This window comes from Acartia tonsa, chromosome 6, assembly GCF_053477335.1.
Source record: "Acartia tonsa isolate MP-2025a chromosome 6, ASM5347733v1, whole genome shotgun sequence".
NCBI classification, from domain to species: domain Eukaryota; kingdom Metazoa; phylum Arthropoda; class Copepoda; order Calanoida; family Acartiidae; genus Acartia; species Acartia tonsa.
Genome location: NC_137265.1, coordinates 16,406,436 through 16,423,089, shown reverse-complemented (window position 1 = coordinate 16,423,089; position 16,654 = coordinate 16,406,436). Strand labels below are relative to the sequence as shown.

Here is a 16,654-nt window from a genome sequence, read left to right as displayed (position 1 = left end):
ACACTTAAAGTAATGAACCAACCAATAAAAACGTTTTTTTGGGATTAGCACAATGGCCCCTTCCTCACTGCCTTTCATAACTATTCAGGGACTCAATTATGATTCTTTGAAAATTGTAGACCGATCGTAATGGACGTGAACACTTAGACACCCAACTACTTTAGTATATATATTAAGAATACTTGATTTTTTTTTATTTGCTATTGAATTCAATCGCCATTGTTTATTTTTTCCGATTTATATCTTGATCATTACAGGAATGGATTTATAATATATAGGGATATATTGACAAAAATGTCGTCAATTTAGGTTGCTAATATGGACCTTATTAATTGATAAGTTCGTTCATCCAGTAAATGAGAAGGGCAAACGGGTGGATTGGTGATATCGTTATTTTAGCCAGCAGCGAGTAACACTACTGAAAAGTGATAGTACATGAAAATCTGGTGCAACATCCAAGTTATACTATATCGATCATTCCAGGGGACAGAAAACTAAAATTCAACATTTTTAATTAAATATTTTTTTTTGTGCATTAAATTGAACTTTAGAGAGAAGGAACTTGAGATTTTTAATTAAATTTGTATTCCATTGTCTTATCCCTTAATATCCTAGATAATTTGTCCATTTTTACTTTTTTATCTCTTATCTTTTTAATTTGATGCTATCTAATCTCTCAGGGAGTAAGGGAGGGGACAATGGATCGAATATTCAATTTTTTGGAGTCTCAGACTTTGGGGACTGGCTTAAAGGGAATGTGCAAGAATTTAGCAGTTTCTGACTGAGTTTGGGGACTTGCGCATAGAATGCCGCTACTCGTTATGTATGTTTTGAATAATGCAGACGGGGAGAAGGGATAAGGGAAGTGGGGGGAAGGGAAATAAACACTCGTTGTGTTAGTTTGGAATGTAGCAGACGGGGAGAAGGGAGGTGGGGGCAAGGGGCAAGGGAAATAAACAGAATAATAAGGGGCAGTCATATTCTTGCTAGCAGCTGGCCGGGTCCAATAATCTTTTAATATAAAAATCACACCAAAAAACCTCAATATATTTCATCAAAAACAAGTTGTGATTTCACTTTACATGACGCTATGGAAATCTATTATTCAATTAACAATCCCTTTATAATTTCCTACAAATTTATTGGATTAAACTGGATTTCATGCCCTTTCTTTGATAACTCTTATATTGAATTAATTGCCCATTGTCCCCTCCCTTACTCCCTGATCTAATCTACACAAGAACAAATATGTTTATGAAAGGAGAAGAAATTCTATAGCCAAGAGAGAAAGGAACAGCTATCTCAAGGTATAAGATAATGTACGTTTTAAAGCATACCATTATTGGTTGAAAAGTTTGTATTCTACAAGTTTAAAACTCAAATTAACCACTAGCATACAGTTTTATCAATTTTGCAGAAGTCATTGAATAAAAAAAGGATGCAAAACATTTCAGTTGAAAGCTTTAAATTTACCATAGCCGCTAATAAGTCAATGTTCTACAGCCGTATTAATCCTGATTAAAACTGGATCTGAACTACATTTAAAAATTGCATCGTCTTATAGAAAATTTAAAATCTTATGATTTGTATTTTACTATCCGCGTAAAGCTGTCTATAATACGATGCGATAAGTAAATTGTAGACTTGTGGGTGTTGTTAGACTGGCTGGCCCTAATAAATACGAGATTTAACTGGTAAAAAATGTTTCCTCCGGCCATGGACAAGGTACACAGCCTTAATTAGAAGAAACAGGATTTCTATCTGTCTGTCTGTATATTATACATATATAATTTTCTGTCTTTAGTAGCATGACAGACAGACTGGCGGAACAAGTTAATCAAAAATAGGATGCTCATTGATACAGAAAATCTCCACAGCTGTCTACCTTTAATAGCAGCTAGCAGCTATGAACTTCACGTTTCCACCATTTCGCCCCTTACATACAAATGGACGGACGCCGTACGGACGGAAATTTAGAATTATATAGAAGTTTTGCTACTTAAAACCAAATTTATTTGATGCTTTATATTCAGAATTATCCTTCAAAATCCTTGATCATATAGTTATACAGTCTACATATACTATGCGTTAGAGTGAACCTCCGTAACCGCTAATAAGCTTGTCTTTTTAACAATCATTAAAAAATTTTTATTATGATTAATTTTTGTATAAAGTAACCTTTTAGGTTAGCAGAAGAATTAAATCCGAAAATGTGTATTTTGAGTAACAGGTCTACTGTAGATGCTTTGTTTTAGATTAGCTATATATATATTTTTTTTTTGCCTAAATAATCGCACACTTTGTGCGTGAGGGGGGATGTGAAAAGGGCGAGAATTGTCGGAACGCCTCGAAATATTTGTTGCTTTTTTGAAGTCGCTTATGCGCTTGAAATAGATTTATTACTTTAGATGGTCAATCACACATAATAATAAACCTAATTTCTAACACAGAAATATTTTTTTTTATGATTTAATCACATAATGAGGAATTTTTGGGCAATATAATTTTCCTCAGCAACTCTTTATCCTAAGAAATTTAACTATTCAAAGCTGGCTTTGATATGGTTTAAATAGAAATAACTGCTTTTTGTACCATAATTTGTACACTGCCAAACCATTAATAGGGTAGGGTTGTTCATACATCTCCCATTGGTACAATAAAGTGGTCATATATCTAGAATCTTACATCTATTGCGCTAGTAGTTACTATTGTAGAAAACTACTTAATAGTATAGGATAAGGCTAGTATATAAGATAGTAGTCAAATACAAACGAAAGAGAGAGGTCAATCGAGTTATACTTTAAAGTTTAATAGTTATGTGAAATTAAAACAGTAAAACGATTTTTTATATTAAATCAATGAGAAAAAGAACCTTAAAAAATATAATCTGTCAAAGATAAAACAGTTTTACCATTTATATAAATCATATTAATATATTTTTTCTAATGTTTGGTTTGTTTTGCAAAATAAATGTTTGATTAGTTTTATCTGTTTATTTTATTTATTCCATACATATGTATAATCTTATAATTTATAATAACTGTTTTTTTTTAATTTTAAAATCAATTTATAATTATGTAGAAAAGTTTGAAATTAAAATATTATGCGAATTAAATTAGTCAAACGCTTTACTAAAGTCAAGCTGTTTATAATAAGGAAGTAAATAAAGCAAACCTAATTTTTAAAAACACACTCTCTTACTCGTTTGCTTTTAAACATACTAGCGGCTTCGCCCCTAGCCTCTAGGGATTTGGACCCAAGAGGTAAATAAAAAAATATGATGTGAGTATCGAAATAATTACATCTTCTATTACCTACCCCGGGTAGTACCCAGCCGAAAAAATTGCAAATGGGTCACAAATTTTCGCGATTAAATGGCGAATTCGCAAAAATCCTTTTTAAAAAATTGGGGGGTTGATTTTTTGTTGTTGGGGTGTCCCAGCCTAAGGAAAATAGCCGAAAACCACCACAGAACCTGTAGGTATATTCCCTGAAGAGTAGAATCCAATCGGTTCAGTTGTTACCGAGATCGTAAGTGACGGACGGACGGACGGACGGATAGACGGACAGACATTATTCTTCTTATTTTTAAATTGTAATTGTTGATATCCCTGTGGCTTACAGGAGACTGACGCGCGGCTGCCGAGCCCTGATATTTAGTCAATACTGATATAAAATAATCTCTTATTAAAATATGTCAAAGTGAAAAAAGCGGGCAATTAACATGTGCCCGGTGGATAAAAAGGAGACGATTAACAAAAGTAGTCTGTCAAATAAAATAAAAAATTCTTATGAATATTGACGTCCTTGTTTTGTTTGTCCAAATCGCATTGACTTTATAAGATATTTTTAGTTGTTTTGATTTAGTAAGATAAAACTTAGAGATGCACAAAACTGTCAACTAAGGGGAAAACAAGGCTGACTACATACATAAAAACACAACCAAAATTAAATAAATACTAGCAGGTACGCCCTTTGAGCTATTTAGGGGCACTTGAGTAGAGAGGGGGGGGATTGTTCAACCCTGCCCATTGTCAACTAAGGCGAAAACAAGGATGACAACATACATAAAAACACAGCTCAACAAATACAACATTAACAAATTGAATTTGCATTTGAATCAACGTAATGGAAAATAATTGAAAAGTCCAAAATATAAAATTGTGAACTTTTTGGAAGACAGGATGCTTGATAAAGACGTACTTACAACTTCAGATTTAATGCTAGAGATGCTATGCTATGGTTATTTTAATAATTAATGAAAATTTTGATATTTTAATCAAAGCTTTTTTCGTGTGGTAAATATTATTAAAAACTAGCGGCTTCGCCCCTAGCCTCTAGGGGCTTTGCCCCAAGAGGTGATTTAAAAATTTTTTTGGCGAAATTCGTAAAAGGACCAAGGAAATCTTCAGCAAAAAAATAGGGGAGGGGGTTGGGGTGTCCCACCCTCCAAGAAAATAGCCTAAAACCACCACATGACCATATACATATATTCCCTGAAGAGTAGAATCCGATCGGTTCAGTGGTTACCGAGATTTTAAGGGACGGACAGACATCATTCTACTTTGTATTACAGATAGCGTTGGTACACGCTCTACATTATTTCTTATTGTTACAGGAATTATCATTAAATGATGATTTTTTAATAGAGCTATGCATTACGGAAGTACAGTCACGCCAGAAACGTGAAAATCTTCTCTTAATGAAAATTAAGTTTTGTTTAGGGAAAATATTTTGATAAAATCCCAGTAGCATTCAGAGAAATATATCCACATTCCAAACTTGAAAAAAAATATTTTTTTCTGAAAACTGTTGAATTAAAAGTATATAAGTATCATACATTTTATTTCGTTCTAACTATGTTTTATATTTAGATATCATTAACTACTCAAGCATTGGTGTTCTCCAACTTATAAAAGCTTTACAAATGACCTAAGTTTGAGGCTTTCTTATTTTCAAATTTAATTCTTTGGTTGGTAGTAGACTTATTTCTACTCCCTCTCTTATCCTTCAATTAAGGAGCCCCTAGAGGTATGGTGTGAGATGTATTAAATGTTTTTTTACTTTATCTCTGTCTTTCGCCCTTAAATGCCACGGATGGCATTTTCTTGCATTTATATTTGATATAATGTGTTTATACGCTGAAAAATATATATTGTAGAATTTAATCTTCATACTTTCAATAGTTATAAGAAGCGGCAGACCCCCTATAATCTAGAAGCATGAATTTAAAAGGGGAAAAAAATTTGACTGAAACTACCTGGCATGAATTTGATTTTATAAAGTCTAAAACCATAATCATAATTTAATAACCTAATTATTAAAAGCATTTTTTTAGCTCTAAAATTAAGTCACATCCACGAATTTTACAAAATTTTATGAATTTTACTCTAAAATCTTACTAGACACAATATTATCATTTACTATTTATATGCTGTATCAAAAGAACATATTGATACGCAATCTGTAAAAATATTTACATGGAAAATAAGTCAGTCAGATAGCATATGACATTTAAGATATAAAAAATAAAAATTTCTACTTTTTTAAAATTTAAAAATAAAATTTAAATATTTTCTATGCCAAGTACGTTATTTGAAATATTAAGCTTTATGTTCTGTATGTCTGTCTGTGTGTAGTGTAGGATCTCGCTAACCGCCAAACTGATATGGTTCTCCGTTACAGTGAAGCATCTCATGGGCCCAGGGAAGGGTACCCGCCCAAGATAGATCGCTCCTGGAAAAAATACCCCCATAAAGTTTGTGTAGGTCAAATTAAGCTTCATTAACTATTAATATTCGTAAATTGTGAAAATCATACCCTTAAAATTATTTTTTTTTTTAGTCAAAAAATATGTATACTATTATACACCACTTTCTATATATGTGCTAACAAAAGTAAAAGAATAAGAAGATGAAATTATTAGAAAAAGAAGTAATAATTGTTTGAAACCTGCCAATTCAGAGAAAATAAAAAAATACCTTTAGAATATAGTTTTATACATCTTTAAAAAACAGACAGATTTTTTTTACAACCACCAAGATATGAATTCTATAAAACCTATGTAGTATGTATATAAAAAATTTCAGGGGTTTTTAGAAAATAATAAAAATGTTATGTGTTGCCCCTAGTTCTGGTGCCTGGAAAAAGGTATGAACTATTTCCAATATATGGCTCCGAATCCGTTTCATCTCCGCTAGATAAGGAAGGTTTACAGATTGTCTCAAAAAATCAGCCATGTGACGTAATAAAAATCAGATTATTCATCTCTTTTTTAGGGGTTTTCTTTCCCATTTCTCCATCATCTTTCATTTTTTATGGCTGATTTTTTAGACACTTTGAAAGCTTCTGGATAAGTACTGGTTCTAAGCCATATTAAAAAACCTTGTATCGCATTGTATCACCTGGTCTTATTATCCTTATAATTTTTTTCTTTACCATCAGCTAAAAACTGTCTATAATGAAATAATCTATTGATTGATATTTGATTCCCTTTTGATATTTTGTGATTTTTTGACAATTGACAATAAGAACCATGCCAGTTCAGCTCTAAGCGAAATCCTTTTTTTAACACACAGAAAGACATATAGACATCCTGTTACTTTTATATAAATATGTTTATCTGTAGGTTGATGGTAAATGGCAGGCAGCGGCCCCTCCTCCGCCTCCATCAAAATCAAAATTCAAAGACAGATCAGATATCAATGAACTCATCAAGTTGTATGGGAAACCAAAGTAAGTTTTTTTGTGGTGTTTTAGTATTGCAACTATTTTATAATCAGGGTATTATTTAGTACGTTCCATCACTAAATCAATCTTAGTAGGTCCCGTAAAGTAAGTTACTTTCATCTTTCAACTGGTTTTAATTTCATCATTTTTAATTTTATTATCTGCGGAAAGCTGTCTATAATAAGATGCGATAAATAAATATTTCTCATCAACTGATTCAGGGGATCGTTAGGGTTCAGGGATAAGATAATGGATGATGAATTTATGTACAGTACAATCCCAATAATGATATAATGAAATTATCCTGCCTAGAGGATAAAATCATTTTTTAAAAATTTTACTATTAGTTTGAATTCAATAAGCTACACAAAGTTTTTGTGTCAACGAATAAGAAGATAACGCGGTTATATAAATTGGGGTACCAGTGTAATTTACCGTCCAATGTATCCTCCCTGCCTAGCTAAGTCTGCTATTTTTTAAGGCAAAAGAAGAAGAAAAGAGAATTATTACTTGTTGAATATGTTGATAAATCCTTTATTAAGGTAAGTCTTTATATCAAACCAACGGCTGCGCCACAGGTGCTATCTATAGGTAATTTAAATTTAAAAGGGGAGGATTGATAAAATAATATACAGTAGGAGTTTTTACAAGGGTTGATTTCCCTTACTAAGGTGTAGCTAACCACTCCTAAAATATATAAAACGATCTCGCTTACATAAGCCTCATCTTAAGCCAAGCGTTTTAATTCAGCCAAAAAGCCTCAGACGCATCCACGCAACTTAGAAAAAATGCTAGCCACTCTAAGCCGTAGCCTTATTAGGCCTTCTTCATTTAAAGTTTATTTCAGCCGCAGCCACTTTCAGCAAAAGCTGCTTGTGCCTGTCGAATCAGTCATTATGAAGTTGGTATGAAGAATCTTTCTTTCATTGTTTTTAGACCTACCACTCTCATGTTCAAATGATTGAGGCAATTGACGAGGTGGCCAAAAATTATCCTAATCTATGTAAAAGGTAAATATTAACTAAATATCACAATTTTATTAGTAGCAAAGTAGTATAATTTGTAATGTCCGCCTGTATGTATGTCTGTCTGATACATTGTGTGGGTGACGTGAAGTGGTTTGGTCCTGTAATCTTTTAGGATAAGACAATGGACAATAATTTGATGTACATCTCAAATTATAAAGCACAAATATAACTCTCCTGTGGATTAAAAATTTTTGTTTTAGTATCTGGACATTATAAGTTTGAATAAAAAAATGCTAAAAGTTTTAATTCAACATATGAGAGAGCGTGATTAGAAAAATTTGGATATGACAATATTTTACAGCTTCAATGGTCCTTCCCTCCCTGTTTTAAGTCTGACAAGATATGCTAATTGTTTAACATAATCTAAATGTTCATCTGAGAAAATGTGTAAGAATTGTACTTGCACAATAATCCGCGAAACTCAAAATGGAAAATCTAGCAGACGAAGATTTTTGTTTATTCCTTAATCAAAATTTATTCCATTAATACGTGCGACCAAGTTTTTGGACGATATAAGTTCCCAAAAGCTAGCCTTAGCCTAAGAAATTCAACCATAAATAGCTTACTTATTAAATTGATAAAATTTGTTCTTAATAGCTCAATAAATGGAATAAGGATCTAAATTTCTACATTTATTTCTAATTACTTATTCGTGCAAATAGTGAAGAACACTAGTAGCTAATGTAGTGTACAATGTACATAATTACGAAATATTATTTAACAAGTAAATGCAGCTTTAAATGTATCGCATCCGTTAAGAAGGTCGTGGTTTCTTTGCTTGGTTCGGCGAATGCCTTGGCCAAAATCAGGCGCAATGCATTGCAATTTACAGCCAGGACTAGATAAAGGTCGTGCAATCAAATTATTGTTTTACTGCAGTAGTTATGATGGTATTATTCTAGTATAATGAGTGAAACTTATTCCCTACAAATATTAGTTATTAAGTCTATGTAATTAAAACATTAGTCCCAAGTATTTGTTTTATTGCAAATAAGAACAAATTTTCTGGCGCTTTTACGTCTTAAATAGACGATAATTCAAAATTATTTTTCTTCCATTTTAATAATTTTTCTCATATTTCATGTTTATTAATGGACTTTTATTTACATACACGTTATTAGCTGCATTTCATGTACCAAATTATCCATTTTGAAAACATAGTACACCTTTAATAGAGTATTATTACTGCTATTTTAAGGACATAAACTGAAGAAAAAAAAGTAGTCTTTTTTTGCGGATGTGAATTCACACCGATGTATCTATGTTGTTCCGTGTAATTGAGCTTTAGTTAGGGTGTTCAATCATTTTAGCAAAATTAATATTCAATTTTGCTATTCTTATAAAAATAAGCTTTTATCCTGTATATGATATGTTTTATTAGAGATTTTATAGGACACACTGAAAGAATAACAATTTTCAAAATAATTCAATCTTTCCGTAAATAAGAGTAATAGGATGTCTGTCAGTTTTAAACTAAAAGTGAAAGTGAATATCTTTAAAGTGCTTGATAAGGTATTTTAAGGAAAATTGCCAGACATTTTTGTATGAAAGCATAGCTCCAAGATTTTTTTATGTCTAAACTGTAAATAATTACGAAGCTAACTAAATGACCAGAAAACTCGAGTTTTAATTTCTAGTTAGTACAAGACAGTACATATGTACACACTTATAAATATCGAAGCAATAATAATTTAACTTACAATTTTGATAAGTAAAAAAGAAACTTCTGACCAAACATTTATTGTTTTTTTGCTTCATTTGCTAGGGTAAAGAGACGGACGGACATACTATAATTATGAGATGCTTCGCTTCTTTCAAAGGACGTGAAGGGTATATAAATAATTTTAGTGCAATAAAGCAGCTAATATGATATTATCTTGAAAAAATCTTAGGCTTGAAAAATTAGAGTAAAACAATAGAGGGGGAATGGGTTAGATATTTGTCCCCACCCCGAGAACCCTGAGCTGACTTTCAATTAGGTATTTGAAAATCAACTTATAGCGTCGGGGATATTAACACAGCAAAGTTGCTACAAAAGAGCAGAAAGCAATTTGCTAGCAGATGAAAAAGTTCCCCAACAGGGGGATCCAGGTAGTTGTCTGGTTATACATCTATATTTTTAGATTTATTCTTGAACAGTAATTGACAGCTGAAAAACATGTATAGGTTTCGTGATTTTTCCCCGAATTAAATTCGTTATTGGTATAAGCTGTTATTTATCCATCATTTACAATTTGAAATTCAGCTTTGTATCCTTTAGACACTGTTTTAATCAGTATATATTTAGGATTAGTATTGACCTAATATTTGTATCATAAACATTTTTGTAAACTCTTAATGACGCTTATTTTTCTTTCTAGAACTTACTGAAGTTCTATTTTTTTAGTATAAAATTGACATATTTTGAGAATAGATTATAGAATATCTTGGAATAATCTTTATTTAATATTGTTATAATAACTCTTATAATTCAGATGTAAACTTTTTTATGTATATAATTAAGACAAATAAAGAATCAAATAATAATAATAATAGTAATTGAATTGCAGTTTATAAACAAACTCAATTTCTTAACAAACTAAGTTTATCAGTCTGTCAATCATGCTACAGATTAAAAAGTTTTTCTTAAAGGTTCTGTGTTTCTATTATTTCTCATCCACTTCTTTTGACGTAGAATTTTTATCTGGTTATAGAGAAGCTGTGCTTCTAAAATCGAAATATTATTATTAGGATGTTTCGCCAATTTTTATGACTCTGTTAAAGTGATACTCGCAGCTGGCTAAAATGAGTATATCCCCATCCACCCCCTGTACCTAATCCCCTCACCTGCTACTGGATAAACGAACTGATCAATAAATGAGGTTCATATCAGAAGGCTAAATTGACGACAGATTTTCTTCTGTCAATCTCCACATATTTATTATATCCATTTCTATCAAGGTTTGGCTTGAACCATGTTGTGATATTTTTGATAAAAGTAATTTAAGACCCAGTCTTAATATTGTGCTCTGCAGTTGTAAAACAAGGTTTTACACACAGAAACTAAATCATAAAACAAAAGACAATTTCTCATAGGATACAGGGGGAGGACATTTAAATTTAAATTGATACTTTTTTCCATTTACTCAATTGTTTTAAGTAGTTTTGCTGTATTTTGCTTGGTTTAAAACCAATACTGTCCAAACTTTTCAACTAATAAGTTTTATCTACATATCAGATCTACAGTATAGATGTACATATATACAGACAACTACCTCCCTTCCTTTTTCAACGACCTTCTTCGTTTGCTTCTAAATAATTTTCTGCTACTTGGCTGTGTTAATATAAGCGACACGATTGGTTGATTTTCAATGACCCAAGATAAAGGTTGCACAAGGTGGTTGAGTTGGTTAGATACAGTTATTTAACTCTTTCTCCCTTTAGTGTTTTACTCTAATATCTACATAAAGTGTAAATTGTTTATCACCATAGCATTGGTTATGTATATCATTATATCGTTAATTGTCTTTAGATTTTCCTCGGGGGGAAGAGGGCTATAGTGGCTGCTTTAAAATTTTAAAAATAATAACATTTAGTTCTTTTTCATTACCCAATCCATGTGTTATGGTAAAAATAACTTTACTGGTTTAGTTTTTATATATTTAGATCTGTTTAATTATTCCTTTATTCTCAAATAAAGTCAAAATCTAATTAACAAAATTCCCATTTAGAATTCTCAAAGATCTTAGTTGATAAGACAATAGATGTATAATTTATGTAACCCCAGAAATGATCTACAAAATCATTCCTTCTGGATGTTATTTTTTTGTTAAAAAAAGGCCCCTGCTAGTTTGATTCATACAATTAAGTAGAAAAAAAGTACCTAAATTGCAGTGTTATTTAGAATCCAATGATCCCTTCCTCCCCATAAGTTTTTTATTAAAGAATTATAGGTTTGATTCATTTAGATTTCACTTTAATTATCACAAGTTTCTATGACAAACAGACCTTACTTATATAGTAACTGCACTACTAGAAAGTAATAAAGTATAATCAAAAATGTTCTTTACATGCATTGGGGGTAAAAGTTAGGGAACTTAAGGGATAAGACAATGGACGATAAATTGATGTAAGTACTCTATTGATAGACCTTATGTAGATACAATTATTGATTGAAAAGTTGAAACCTACCAATTAACATTTATCGAAAGCAACCAAAGTTGGTACCAGTGTAATTTACAGCCCATTGCCCACTCCTGCCGTGGTAAAAGTAAACAAATATCTAAATATAACCTCCCTATACAAACACAGATAATTTTATTCTCATTATATAAATCTTTTCTTTCATTAACGGCTACGCCTCTAGAGACCTCTATAAATTATTAAGGGAGGTTTTGGGTCGACCACAGCTTTTAATTTAAGTGTTGAAAGAAAAAGAAATATTTTTTTGTATTGGAGTTGGGTTATCTTTTTCTTGCTTTCTCTTCATGGTGGTTCCCCCACCAAAACCTTTCCTGGCGCTATAATAAGCTTTACTGTAAGGGAGAACTATGTCAATACAGTGGTTAGCAAGATCCTTCTCTACACACATAGACAGATAGACACACATTTTCTATATTTTGGTACCTTTATATTAAATCTTGATTGGTTAGTTCAAACTAGATGTGTTAAAACTTTTTAACTAATAATTTTAATTGCGGATTTAAATAAATTAATCTTATCCCTATATGATCCCTTTATGATGTCTAGTAAAATGGCACTGCTTTAATATCTTTGTATAATATATTTTGTATTACAAACAACAACACCTTTGGATGCCTTCATTCTTGTTTACTATACAAATACAAGAAAACCTCTATTAAATATGTATTATGTGTTTGTGTACAGAAAATAAAACAAAAGGCAATAGGAATTCGTGTAAATATTATTTGTTTATTTTCTTTTCTTCCTTTCATGTTCACTTCTAACAGTTAGGGTATGTAAAGCTACTTATATTTTTTTTATAGTTTTAATCTAGACAATTCAACAAAATAATATTTCTTACTGAAAATGGGTTCACAAATAACCCTATTAAAGGGACTGTGCACGTAAATTTTTCTCATCTTAATATCAAATCTTAACATTATCTCATTCATAATATCTCACAGATAGAGCAAAACGCGCTTTTGTTTGCTTAACCCTTACAGATCGGGCCCCAATTCCCACCTTAATAGATTGGGGGGGGGGGGGGGATCCAAGAGCCCTCCCCTCTATCTCGGCTCCTGGTACAGATAAAGACGTAAAATTTTTTTCTGGTGGTTCATGTGTATTTTTAGAGAAAATTACTTTTTCTAGTCATAGCAGTCAGACCGCTCCTTAGCCGCTTTTTAGCGGCCAGCCGCTAAATTTTAAAACAGCTGTAGAGCGGCCAATTTTGCAGCTAGGATGACCAAATTTTAGGACGAACTATTATTTTTCATAACAAAAAAATTACTTTTTCTGATCATCGCAAAAAAACAGCAAATAACGGAAACTGCCATTTTCGGCGGTTACGGCGGTAAAACGGCGGTTGGCGGCGCAAATTAATATTTTTATCTGTTAATTATTGCTCAAGGATTTACCAAAAAAAATTATAGGTCTCTAGCTGTAATAGAAGCCACGATATTCATGATATATGTCTGTAGTAAAAGCCGGACAAAAATCGGTCATGGAGCGGTCAGGGAGCGGTCAAACGGTCATAACATCACTTTTCCCAGAAGGTCATTGATATCTAAGTATTCACCATAAAAATTTAGGTTTCTACCTTATACACAAAAGTCATAATGTAGAAATTAAGATTTATTTAGAATTTTTTTCTAATTTTTTGCTACCCAACCGACTTTGACTGGACACCACGACCGACACAGACCAGATATCCTAATAAAATCAACTCTTGCCGACGTATAATTACTAAACTTAAGGGTTAAAAAGGGCTTTTTCGGCGATTTTTATAAGGTACAGGGAAAGGAAGAAATTTTCTGTATTATATAAAATGTGCATTAAATTGCTTTTTTCTCCCAGTATAGCTAAAATTAAACTTTTTCACATAGTTTTTGATTTTTCCTAAAGGTTAAGCTGACTTTTAACATAATCCTTGCTTTAAACCAATGTATAGTTACTTAGAAATTGATCAAATAAGCAATATTTTTTATTAAAAACCAAATACAATAACAAAGCTAGAAACAGGTTTTTTATTAGTATCTAATTAACTTTAGATGGCCAATCTCTCGCCCACCTTTAATTACAAATTTGTAAATAATAAAAACGCAATATTTCTTTATAAACAGTCTGATAAAAGTGTAAACTAATTCTCCAAAGTGGGTTATTTATTGTCCAACACAATGAAAAAGGATATTATTATTTTAAATAACCTATGAGATTCAACCCTTTGTAGACAGTGAGGTATTTTTTTTGTCAATAATATGAATTTAAAATAGGTCTTTATTACCTAATTACTACGTTATAAAAAAACTAATTGGCAATTTTATATCATAAAATAAATCCTTAACAGTAAGTAAATTGTTTCAACTATATATGACAAGTTAAATATCCCTACAAACATTATAAGAAACAAAAACATTCAAATTTTCCCTGTTTTTTCCTTTTCCCTCCCAAAATACCATAAAATCAAGGCATTATTCCTGGATATTTTTGTTAATAGGACGTTTTTGGTTGATCAGTGTAGTGAAATGTGCTTAGAAAATGTTAAGATTTAATAATCAGATGAGAAATTTTTACGTTCACACTCCCTTTAATACATGGGGAGCGAATAATAGTAATCAAATTAAATTTAAAAGTGTGGAAATTTTGTATGTTCAGATTTAATCAGGTTGACTTGGTTTCTTGGAAAAGTGAAAGAAAACCTTAGACTATTAAAAGCATATTTTATTTCTTTGGCAGTAAATACTACCATTTCAAAAATTATATTTGTAAAATAATATGCTGTATAACAATTTTACAATTGAAGAAAATCCACATAAATTCATCTTCTTTTCTAAAATAGCATATCCAAGTAAATATGTAGAACTGCATTGAAGCAAGTGAAACATATGTAAGTAAATAGCTATTGTCCTTGGACTACTGAGGCCTATTATTAATAGTTTTTGTCTGGTTTATAATCACTAGTCTACAACATGTTAGTTAGAAAATAAATGCACTTTTATATTTTCTTAACCTATTTGTAAATTTTTTCACCAGTTTCATCTTGCATATGACTTTAAAACAATAATCTTTTAAAGATTTTAAACATAATTAGCTTCCTAATTTTGATTATGAAAGTAGCTTATGTGTACTTTGCAGAATTAAGCATTTTTTTTCTTCTGAAGATAAACTCTGTTACAAATTTTCACCACCAAAAGGGAAACATTTATTTTGAAGTCTCATAATTTTATGTTAGTTTCAGCTTATTTAATAAATCAGTCATAAATACAGAAAGATGAAAAAAATACTTGATTTTGTCTCATTAGTTGATGCTGTGAGTATTGGTGCAAAAAATATGACGTAACAAAAAAAATTAGCCAATGAGAGGCCACTATAAATTTTACCATTGGTCAATAACAGCCTCTCATTGGCTAATTTTTTTTGTTACGTCATATTTTTTGCACCAATACTCACAGCATCTCATTAGTCCAATATTTTTTTTAAAAATAATCTACAAAATTATATTTTGTATAATAGTTAATGTATTTTTAGATACAGCATAGGAAGATCATATCAAGGGAGAGAGCTGGCAGTTATTCAAATTTCAGCTACGGTAAGTTTTGTCTCTTTTAGCACTAAAGCCTTATCTTACAACTAAGGGTTAGTTTTCTGCATTCTATGTGTTAAAAGTAATATAAATATAGAACATGGGTAATATATATAAAAACATTTGCAGCTTAGACTACTGGCTGGACTTTGCCTTGGAAGAGGTTTAATTGGGGATATAGATAAAATTTTGGAGGTTTAGATAAGATTGGCTGTTGTCAAATCAGTTTTATTGAAAAAGATATAATCACTTCCTTCTAAAACTTTTACTTATACTGATGTCAAAATTATATGCATAAATTTAGGGGTTAGATTAAATTTGCCACCAATTTTTCCCTTTATCCTTGGTAATATATACTGCTTGTTCTACTTAAATATATTGAGATACTCTCCATATTACTGTAAAACCTACAAAAATTGTGGATCAAGTTTAAAATACAAATCCCAGCCTTATTTTACTAGCCTTAAAAGGTGCTTGGGACTTTTTGGTTGCCTCATCTCATATGTGGCAATGTTGATAAAGACTGGCAGTCTGCTATTTTCTGCTAGCATCTTTTAAAGAAAGTACCAGTTTAAAAACGTTAATTCATATTTTCGACTTGGTCCAATTTTTCTCTGCATAGGAACAATATTATACATAAAAGTAAATTGACCACTGCTAAACGACTGAATTAGATTTCATGTCCATAACTGACAAGTTTATGAGCATAGTTATGTAAACTTCAGTAACTATAAGGGAGGGAACTTTTTATTATTAAAAAACATTGTTTGCCTCCAATTTCCCACTTCACTATCATTTTTATATAAAAGTGTTATCTCTGTGTTATCAGAAAAGCTTCTAATAGGTCCAAAGAAGGTAAATCATTTAGGAGAGTATACCTCAAAAACCCCATGAGTAAAAATTACCCATCCCCAGAAAAAATAAAATTCTCTGCTTGAAACTAAAATTTCTTTGGAGGGTCAAATTCCTCTCCATACCACCCTCAAATGCTTCTAGAAACCCCTAGGGGCGTATCCGCTAGTACAGAGCACGTATTGTAAACTAACCTGCAGTAAAGAGCATGTATTTTATCTTTATCATTTTGACTTGCAGAATAGTAATAGGCAACCTTTTATAAATTTTTATTTCAGTATTTAATCATCTCTTTTCTTTA

At 31.2% G+C, this 16,654-nt stretch overlaps 1 protein-coding gene across 1 annotated transcript in view; it reads left to right on the top strand.

The window, feature by feature from the left end:
• The first annotated feature begins 6,083 nt into the window (after positions 1 to 6,083).
• The window catches only part of LOC145322988 (carboxypeptidase D-like), a 35,023-nt gene continuing 24,452 nt past the window's right edge, over positions 6,084 to 16,654 (top strand). The window contains exons 1-5 of the mRNA XM_080165376.1: positions 6,084 to 6,150; positions 6,629 to 6,735; positions 7,211 to 7,271; positions 7,666 to 7,739; positions 15,447 to 15,507. Coding sequence (XP_080021502.1) covers positions 6,112 to 6,150; positions 6,629 to 6,735; positions 7,211 to 7,271; positions 7,666 to 7,739; positions 15,447 to 15,507 — 342 coding nt within the window. The 5' untranslated portion in view covers positions 6,084 to 6,111. The remainder of the gene's footprint in view (positions 6,151 to 6,628; positions 6,736 to 7,210; positions 7,272 to 7,665; positions 7,740 to 15,446; positions 15,508 to 16,654) is intronic.